Here is a 9,928-nt window from a genome sequence, read left to right as displayed (position 1 = left end):
AAATTATGGGATTGGGGCTCCCTAAAACCTCCCTAATCCCTTTTTTTGTTCCATCTGGACTGTCTTTCCAGGATCTCTCTGAAATTATGGGATTGAGGCTCCCTAGAATCTTCCCAACCCCTTTGCTTGTTCCATCTGGACCGTCCTTCCAGGATCTCTCTGAAATTATGGGATTGAGGCTCCCTAAAACCTCCCCAACCCCTTTTTTTGTTCCATCTGGACCGTCCTTCCAGGATCTCTCTGAAATTATGGGATTGAGGCTCCCTAAAACCTCCCCAACCCCTTTTTTTGTTCCATCTGGACCGTCCTTCCAGGATCTCTCTGAAATTATGGGATTGAGGCTCCCTAAAACCTCCCCAACCCCTTTTTTTGTTCCATCTGGACCGTCCTTCCAGGATCTCTCTGAAATTATGGGATTGAGGCTCCCTAAAACCTCCCCAACCCCTTTTTTTGTTCCATCTGGACCGTCCTTCCAGGATCTCTCTGAAATTATGGGATTGGGGCTCCCTAGAACCTCCCCAATCCTGCATCCCCTCCTGGTGCCTGCAGGGCGGTTGGGATCTCTGGGATATTTTGGGATAGTGGGGTGTGATGAGGGTGTGGATGTCCCTGTGCCACCCTGGGATGGGGAAAGGGGTGTCCCAAAGGATTGGATGGGATCTCCTGCCTGGGGCTCCCGGCTGGAGCTGGGGGCTGGTCCCAGCCAGGGGTTGGGGTTTTGTTGGAATCCCAAATCCTGCACCCCATCCCGGTGCCTCAGGGAGGATTTGGATCTCTGGGATGGGGTTTGGGATGTCGGGATGAGGCCGTGATGAGGGTGTGGATGTCCCTGTGCCACCCTGGCATGGGGAAAGGGGTGTCCCAAAGGATTGGATGGGATCTCCTGCCTGGCTTCTCCACGAGCCTTGGCTGGAGCTTTGGGGCTGCCCCCGACCAGGGATTGGGATTTTTTGGAACCCCAACTCCTGCATCCCACAGAATCCTGCAGGCTCTGCTTCCCTGGCTGCTCCCAGCCTGGGACATGGCACTTTCTGCTCCCCTCCGTGTGAAATTCCATTTTTTTTTTCCTTTATTTTTTAACCATCCCCCAGCCCAGCTGTTAAAAATCCTCAGCACCGAAGCTTGAGGGGCCAGAAAAAAAAACCAAAAAACCAAAAAACCCAGTGGTGCCTCCATCCCTCCCACTCCCGCTGAGCCTTTTCCATGGATATTTTCCCCTGTTTCACCGGGAAATGCGGTGGAGCGGCAGCTCCCGGGGAAAGCTCCGTGCCATGCCCGGGCCAGCCGCTAGACGGCAATTCCAGCCTGGATTATGGCTGGAAAATCATCCCGGAGAGGAGCAGAGGCTGGGACGGCGCTGGCTGCACGTTCCGGAAGGGTTTTATTGATGGGTTTGGGGTTTACAGTTCATGCTGGTGAAAATAAGGGATTTTTGGTTTTTTTTTTTTTTTATGATTTTTGCATGCAGGAACAACGCGGAGGGCCGGGGTGACCCCCTGGACAGATCACCCCCAAAGCTCAGCTGCCCCTTGGTCCTCAAACTCAGCCACCCGAGGGGCTGAGCTGGGGAATTTGGGATTTTTAGGGAATTCCAGCGTGGCTCTGTGATTAGTTTTAGGGTTTTAATTGGGATAGCCCGGGGGCCTGAGCTCAGGGAGGGGCAGCTGGGGGTGACACCACCAGGGGTGACAGCTCCGGGGAGGGGTGACAGCACCAGGATTTTCCCCATCCTGCCCTGATCCAGGGGTTTGCGTGGAAGATTTGGGACCTTCCCATGCCCAGCCTGTTCCTCGGGGGGTTTCCCTCTGAGCCCAGGGCGGGTTTCTCTCCTTTAGGGTTTCTCTCCGTTAATTCTGGAGCAGGCTGGTGGAAAAGGGGGGAAAAGGAAGGGAAGGGATGGATTTGCTCCTCCTCACCCCGCACTGAGGGACCCCTCCAGCCTGGAGGTCTTTAACCCTTCACTCCTGCAGCTCCCAACCCCTCGGGTGCTCCGTCCAGGGGGTTCAGAGCCGGTTTTGGGATCGGCTTTGGGATTTCGCCGTTTTCCAAGGCGGGATGAGCCCCACCCCTGCTGTGCCCCACCCCAGCCTGGGGCAGGAGGTGACAGCGGGCACGGCGCTCTGCGGGGTGGCCGCGGCGGGCTCGGAGCTGGGATCTGAGTGGGAAAAGCGAGAATTTCGGGAAAACCGGGAGCACGCTGCGGTGGCGCTGCCGCGAAGCCGAGTCGGATGGAAAAAGGGGGAACGAGGGGAGTCCCTGGGAGCGGGGGACACAAGTCCTGAGAGTGGCTCAGATCTCGATGACGGTGGCCCGGCGCAGGCACAGCGGCGCGTCCGGGGGCACCGCGTTGCGCTTGATCTCGTTGCCGTCGAGCCGCAGCACCTGGAGCCGGGAGTAGTTCATGACATCCACCACGGAGCAGAAACTGCTGATGGAGAACTCTGGGGAGGAGAGGAGATGGTGAGGCCTTCAGCGTTTAGGTTTTGTGGTTTTCAGCTTCTGTGCTGCTTTAGTGTGTGGGGCTGGGCTTCGTGTTATGGGATGGTGAGCTCTGTTCACAGGGTAGGGAGACAGAACAATTCCTGCTCTATGAGCCGAATTTCAAATGATCCAGATCTCAGGCCCAAGATCATAAACAACATGGGCTGAAGAGAGGAAAAACAAGCAGGATGTGATTTCATAACCTAAAGCTGCAACTGGACAATTAACTCCAAGATGCAAATGGACCAGAACTTATAAAAGTCAGAGACCCCGTGACCGGTTGTGCATTTTGTGACCATTTGGGTCCATCTTGGGACCATTTTGGGTCCCTCTTGGGTTCATTTTGTGACCATTTTGGGTCCACCTTGGGTTCATCTTGGGACCATTTTGGGTCCATCTTGGGACCATTTTGGGTCCCTCTTGGGTTCATTTTTTGGCCATTTGGGTCCGTCTTGGGTTCATTTTGGGACCATTTTGGGTTCATTTTGGGACCATTTTGGGTTCATTTTGGGACCATTTTGGTTCATCTCGGGTGCAGCCCTGGCTGGGCTCTTGTGCTGCCCAAGGTGGGTCCATTGAGGAGATCCTTTTAATAAATCCCTGCTTTATTCCTTAGCCCTGTCCAGCCTCTGCTCTAGCTCAGCCTTCTCAAGGCATCACTGGAGCTGAATCCCCCCCATCCTTCCCCCAAGGGCTGATTTTTAGTGAGAAATTCTCTGTCCTGGGGGATCGACCTCTGAGAGCTGCTTTGTGTTGAGGCAGGCAGGGGGAAAAAATGTAGGAGCAGCCCAAATTCGCTGATTTTTCCTGTGGATTTGGACTCAACCCCTCAAGCTAAAAGGGTTCCTGGTGCTCCTGGCCACAGCCAGGAGGAGCAGGAGGGTTTGGAATCTTCCCTGCCCAGCCGGGATGGAGCGCTCGGAGGGTGGAGTCGGGTGGAAAACGCTGCTTTCCATCAGGGTTTTCCTTTCCAGCCTCTTTTGGAGGCTTCCTGTGCTGCAGCCTCCATCCCCTGACCCCTCTGGCCACCGCGGGACCCTCGGGCAGCGTGTCCAGGAGCGGGGATGTCCCTGTCCCCATCCCAGCCGTCCCCTCTGCGCTCCTCTGCTGCCAGCGCCAGGCAGGGAAATTCCAGCCCAGCCCAGCCCAGGCTGCGTTTGGAAGCGGGAGATGGAACAAACTCCAAAATACATTTTTGGGTTTGTTTTTTTTTTTTTTTTTTCCGTGCAGGATTTGAGCCTAGAGGGCAGCAGAGCTCCAGGCCGGGCTGCTGCTGGAAAAGGCAGCGGGATGCTGCGGGGGGGGCACGCTGGGATTTGGGGATTTGGGGGCTGCACCCACAGAGGGGAGCCTCGGTGGGGCGGAGGGGCAGGACCGCGGTCTGGGTGCTCCAAAGGGGTTGGGGCCGCGCTCCTGGGGCCGCATCCCCGATCCTGGGGGTGCTGTGAAGGTCAGCAGGACCCGCAGAGGAGGAGGAGGAGGAGGAGGAGGAGGAGGAGGAGGAGGAGGAGGAGGAGGGGGCGGAGCCGGCGGTGGCTCCGCGGCGTTTGTGGGCAGACGGCGGCAGCTCCGCTTTGGAAAGCAAACATTTGGGAATCTGTTCCCGTGTCTGTGCTGCTGGCAGCTCCCCGCTGCGGGGTTCTGTGTTTTCCCTGCAACAGCTGATGGCTGCACTGACACCTTCCCATTCCCATCCCAATTCCCATCCCCATTTCCCATTCCTATTCCCATTTCCCATTCCCATCCCCATTTCCAATTCCCATTCCCATTTCCAATTCCCATCCCCATTTCCCATTCCTATTCCCATTTCCAATTCCCATCCCCATTTCCCATTCCTATTCCCATTTCCCATTCCCATCCCCATTTCCCATCCCAGTTCCCATTCCCACGCCCCTGCTCACCGTTGATCTGGTTCCCCTGCAGGTAGAGGTTCTCCAGGTTGGTGTTGACCCGCGGGATCTTCTGCAGCCGGTTGTAGGAGAGGTCCAGCTCCAGGATGCTGCTGCTGTTGAAGGTGTTGCTGGAGAGCCCTTGGTTGGTCAGGCTGTTGTGGGACATCCTCACGTAGAGCAGCCTGGGGGACACCTGGAAATAATCGTCGGGGATGGCGTTGATGTAGTTGTACTCCAGGTAGAGCTGCTCCAGGGACGCGGGCAGCCCGTCGGGGACCTTCCTGAGGTTGTTGTAGCTCAGGTCGGCCAGGATCAATGACTTGAGCCCCTTGAGGGACGCGCCCATCTCGAAGATGAAGTTGTGGCTGAGGTACAGCGCCGTGAGGTTCTCCAGCCCCTCCAGAGCGTTGGAAGGCACCTTGGAGATCTGGTTGTAGGAGAGGTGGAGCTCGCGCAGCGAGCGCGGCAGGGGGCTGGGCAGCCTGGTCAGGTTGTTGTTGTTCATGTAGAGCCTCTCCAGGCGCTGCAGCTTCCCAAAAACCCTTCTCCCCATCTTCTCGCTGCTGATCTGGTTGTTGTGCAGCGCCAGCCACTCCAGCTCCGTGGCGTTGTCGAAGGCTCCCTCCTGGACGGAGGTGATCAGATTGTTCTGGAAATAAACGTACTTCATCCGCGACGGCACGAACGGCAGGTACCGCAGGTTGCGGGTGTCGCAATACATGGCCGAGGAGAAGTTGGGGGGACAGTCACACTCTTGGGGACACCGCCAGGGCGCGGCTTGCTGCGGCTCCGGCTCGGGCTCGGGCTCGGTGTCGGTGGCAGAGGGGTAGGAGTAGGCGTACGCGGGGCTCTCCTCCTCGTAGTAGGGCACGTAGTTGTAGGAAGAGACGCGGGACTGCCGCAGGTAGTACTGGAGCCACGCCAGGTCCTCCTCCTCGTTGTACTGGCCCAGGGAGGACCCGCAGAGCCCGGCCAGGATGAGGATGAGGGTGGTGGCCCAAGGCATGGCGCTGGAGGGACCTGCGAGGGGACAAAGCCGTGGGAGGATGAGCCGGGGAGGCAGGCAGAGCTGGAGGGGGTGGCAGAGCTGGAGAGGCAGGAGATGAGGGAATCCTACCCAAAAATCCCCGTCTGTGGACACTTCCCCTGTGTGGGGCTACGTGATCTTCCCCCTTTTCACCCTGGAGAAAATTCCAGCCCGGTGGAGATTTGGGAGGAACCGGGGGAGATTTGGGAAAAAACCTCCCTCACTGGTGGAGATCTGGGAGAAACCAGTGGAGATTTGGGAGGAATCTCCTTCCCAGTGGAAACTTGGAGGGGAACCTCCATCCCTGGAGGAGATTTGGGAGGAACCAGTGGAGATCTGGGAGGAATCTCCATCCCAGTGGAGATTTGGAAGGAACCTCCCACCCTGGAGTAGATTTGGGAGGAACCTTAGTCCTCGGTGGAGATTTGGGGGGAAACCAGTGGAAATTTGGGAAAAAAAACTCCCTCCCAGTGGGGATCTGGGAGGAGCCTCCATTCCTGGTGGAGATTTGGAACAAACCAGTGGAGATCTGGGAGGAATCTCCATCCCAGTGGAGATTTGGGAGAAACCTCCACCCCAGTGGAGATTTGCTTGTGAGATCCTGATTTCTGGCTAATTCCGTTCCAGTTTCTGGGGACACGCGGATTTGCGCGAGGTCACACGAGGTGCCCGGGGTTGGCTCTGCGTGGGAGGGAGGAGAAGGAATTTGGATCCCCTTGGAGAAGGGATTTGAATTCTCTGGTTGAGAGGGGAAGCTGCCAGATCAGGGTGATTTTGGGAGCTCGAGGAGCCTTTTGAAGGAGCTCGAGGCGTCTTTTGAAGGAGCTATTTATGCTCCGCTCGCTGGTGACAGGAATCGCTGTGGGTTTCTTCCAGCTCTCCCTTCCCCCACAGAAACGCAGGATGCGGATCCTGGTAAACAAATTCTGCCTGATTTTGGAGCTGAAACCTCTTCCAAGCTCCCATTTCCCCAGGCACGAGAAGGGGCAGCACCCTCGCTGTGACCAGGGAGAGGGGACAACACCCGGTGCTGGATCCAGAGGAGAGCAGGGAATGAGGCAAACCCATCCCTGATCCCTGTGGCCGCCTCCTGCCATGCCCAGGTGGGGCTGCAGCGGGAGGATTCGGCTCTGGAGTCATCCTCCCTCCTCATCCCGGGATAAATGAGCGCACGGGGTGTTCCTGCAGCCAGGCAGGTTGAAATCCCTCCAGGAATTTCGCTGCTGGGAGCGGGAGAGGATCCTACGTGGCTGGGAGGGGGTCACTGCCAGCTCTGCTCCGGCAGGGACCGGCAAGGGACAGCAGGGACAGCAGGGGACAGCAGGGACCAGTAAGGGACAGCAGGGACCAGCAGGGACCAGCAAGGACCAGTAGGGACAGCAGGGGACAGCAGGGACAGCAGGGACCAGTAGGGGACAGCAAGGACCAGTAGGGACCAGTAGGGACCAGTAGGGACAGCAAAGGACAGCAGGGACAAGCAAGGGACAGCAGGGGACAGCAGGGACCAGTAGGGGACAGCAGGGACAGCAGGGACCAGTAGGGGACAGCAGGGACAGCAGGGACCAGTGTCCCCTTTTTGCCATGCCACGGGTGGCCCTGAGGTCACCTGGTGACCCCTGGCCGTGTCCCCAACCTGCAGCAGGGGAGGGGACGCCCGGCCTGGCACGCACAGAGGGCACAGAGTGCCCTGCCCTGCCACCCTGGCACGGGAAAAAAAGGGGGATTGAGGCAGGCTTGGCAAGGCCCGGGTTTGTCCTTTTTTCCCTGCTCCCCGCTCCGTGTGCTCGGGACGGGATCCTGAGGGATGCTGAGTGCCACGGGGAGCTTGGCAGGGGCAGAGGAGTTTCTCCTCCTCCTCCTCCTGCTGCTGCTCCAGGGCTCTGTGCCTGCTCTCATACCAGAGCCTGCAGCTTCTCCACCCTCTTGGCAGCCTCTTCTTGGGGGCCCCTTTGGGGCAAAACCCCATCCCTGGAGGAAAAACCCCATCCCCAGGAGGGGCAAGAACCCCATCCCTGGGGCAAAAACCTCATTCCTGGGGGCAAAACCCTATACCTGGAGGAATAACCCTATACCTGGGGGCAGAACTCCATCCCTGGAGGAAAAAAATCCCATTCTTAGGGGGAATATCCCCATCGCTGAGGGCAAATCCCAATCTCTGGGGGCAAAACCCCATCTTTGGAGGCAAAACCCCATATGTGGGGGGGCAAAAACCCCATTTCAGGGGGCAAACCCCCCATCTTTGGGGAAAATCCCCCATCCCTGGGATCAGAACCCATCCCTGGTGTCCCCCCCCACCTTTCCCAGTGCCCCCCTTCAACCCTCTGGTGACCCCAAAATCTGTCCCCAGCACCCCCCGCTGTCCCCTCGTTGTTTGTGGGGTTCTCCTCCCCTCCCTGGGGGTTCACCCCTGGGTTTGGGGTGGGATCTGGCCCTGAGGTCCCTGTCCCCTCCTGGTGTCCCTGTGCCGTGCCAGGGGGTGCAACGGGGTCAGCTCCTCATTCCAAGGATTTGGGGCCATCCGTGGGGTCACGGCAGCGCTGCTGTGCCGGGCACGGAACCCTGGGATGGGATGGGATGGGATGGGATCCATGGGATGGGATGGGATGGGATGGAATGGGATGGGATGGGATGGGATCCATGGGATGGGATGGGATGGGATGGAATGGGATGGGACGGGATGGGGGGCACTGCCCAGCCTGGGCGGGTGTCCAGATCCCAGATAAGTGGGCATGGAGGTGGCAGAGGGGCGGGAGGGGAGGTGGGATGGGGAGAGGGGTGGGATGGCAGAGGGGCAGCAGGAAAAGAGGGGAGGGAGGCGGACGTCAGGAAAAGTGGGCAGGAGGGGAGAGGGGCACCAGGAAAATGGGTGGGAAGGGAGAGGGGCAGCAGGAGAAGTGGGCAGGAGGGGAGAGGGGCACCGAGAGAAGTGGGCAGGAGGAGAGGAGCAGCGGGAGAAGTGGGTGGGAAGGGAGATGGCATCAGGAAAAGTGGGCAGGAGAGAGAAGCAGCGGGAGAATCGGGCAGCAGGAGAGGTGGGCACCGGGAGAAGTGGGTGGGAAGGGAGATGGGCACCGGGAGAAGTGGGTGGGAAGGGAGATGGGCACCGGGAGAAGTGGGCAGGAGGGGAAGTGCTTTTCCAGCAGCTCCGTCTCTCCAGCTGTGCCACCCTTGGTGCTGCCCCGCGCTTCCCGCCGCGCCGAGGCGCGGGGATGGAAATCAGGCTTCCAAAAAAAAAAAAAAAAAAAAAAAATACCACCCAAATAAATAAAAATAATAATAATAAAAAAACTGCCTAAAAACCGCCGAGCTGGACTCACCGAGCTGCGCTCCTCCTGTGCAAAGGCGGCTCCGGGCTGTGCCGTGGCACCGGCAGCATGGGAGGGTGGCTCCCGAGCCGCAGCGCCGGGCGCCCGCCCCAGATCCCGGAGCAAATATTGCGCTGGCAGGGCACGGGCTCGGCAGGGATTTCGGGGAGTGACCTCCCAGCCGCAGCTTTGCAGGAGAGACTGGAGAGCCCCTGGTGCTGCCTGGCGTTATAAATAACCTGCGATTTCTTTCCTCCCTCTCCCTCCTCTCCCTCCTCTCTCTCTCTCTCCCGTCTTTTCTCTCAGGAGTGTTGGCACTTTCCAGGCTCCCTCTGTTTAACGACTTAGCGGGGTTGGGATGATGTTTTTCAGGGCTCTCCTGCGTTTCTCATCAGGGAGCCGTGAGGAGGCCGCTGGCCAAATGAGGGAATATCGGGTTTTGGGGGTGCTGAGGGTGGGATTTTGGGGAAAAACAAGGAATTACCCTGAATTTTTACACTACCGGGAGGGGAGACGTGGGCCCTGCTCTGGGTGCTCCCCAGGAAGGCTCAGTTTGTGCAGTGCTGCCGTTAAATATTTGGGATAAACATTTCCATGAACGATAAGGCGGCAGCATCCAAAGTAAATAAATTCCCTACCAAAGGGGCCACTGTGACAGCGGGAATTTGTCTTCGAGTTTGGCAGCGCGGGGTTGCCAAGCTGGCATTTCTGCAGGCTGGGAAAATCCACATGGGACTGGGGGGGTCTCATCCATCCCACCAGGATTTGGGGTTTCATCCATCCTGCTGGTATTGGGGGGTGTCATCCATCCCCCAGAACCGGGGGCCTCATCCATTCCCCAGGATCTGGATCTCATCCACCACCCAGGATTTGGGATCTCATCCATTCCCTGGGATCTGGGGTCTCATCCATCCCCGGGTATTTAGGATCTCATCCATCCCCCTGCATTTGGGATCTCATCCATCCCTCTGGGACTAGGGGATCTCATCCATCCCACCAGGATTTGAGGATCTCATCCATTCCCTGGGATTTGGGATCTCATCCATTCCCTGGGATTTGGGATCTCATCCATTCCCCTGGGATCTGGGGTCTCATCCATCCCCGGGTATTTAGGATCTCATCCATCCCACCAGGATTTGGGATCTCACCCATCCCTCTGGCACTGGGGGATCTCATCCATCCCCCAGGTATTTGGGGTTTCATCCATCCCCCAGATCTGGGGG

General features: G+C 58.2%; 1 protein-coding gene across 1 annotated transcript; it reads right to left on the bottom strand.

Annotated features, from left to right (window-relative positions):
- Window positions 1-1,340: 1,340 nt before the first annotated feature.
- On the bottom strand, window positions 1,341-8,994 carry LOC128818640 (fibromodulin). The gene is made up of 3 exons (XM_053998174.1): window positions 8,718-8,994; window positions 4,383-5,393; window positions 1,341-2,441 (listed from the first exon to the last, which is right to left on the bottom strand). The coding sequence occupies exons 2-3, from the start codon at window positions 5,377-5,379 to the stop codon at window positions 2,290-2,292; spliced, it is 1,149 nt and encodes a 382-aa protein (XP_053854149.1). The 5' UTR covers window positions 5,380-5,393; window positions 8,718-8,994; the 3' UTR covers window positions 1,341-2,289.
- Window positions 8,995-9,928: the final 934 nt, after the last annotated feature.

The sequence above is a fragment of the Vidua macroura genome, chromosome 24 (genome assembly GCF_024509145.1).
Source record: "Vidua macroura isolate BioBank_ID:100142 chromosome 24, ASM2450914v1, whole genome shotgun sequence".
In the NCBI taxonomy this organism is placed as follows: domain Eukaryota; kingdom Metazoa; phylum Chordata; class Aves; order Passeriformes; family Viduidae; genus Vidua; species Vidua macroura.
This window is presented reverse-complemented; position numbering and strand designations above follow the sequence as displayed.

What these genes read in the sequence shown, in the direction of transcription:
- LOC128818640 (XM_053998174.1), bottom strand. Translation starts at nt 5,379, where the DNA reads ATGCCTTGGGCCACCACCCTCATCCTCATCCTGGCCGGGCTCTGCGGG. An exon ending in GCAGGGGAACCAGATCAACG is followed by an intron (nt 2,442 to 4,382) that starts GTGAGCAGGGGC and finishes TCTCCTCCCCAG; the next exon opens with AGTTCTCCATCAGCAGTTTC.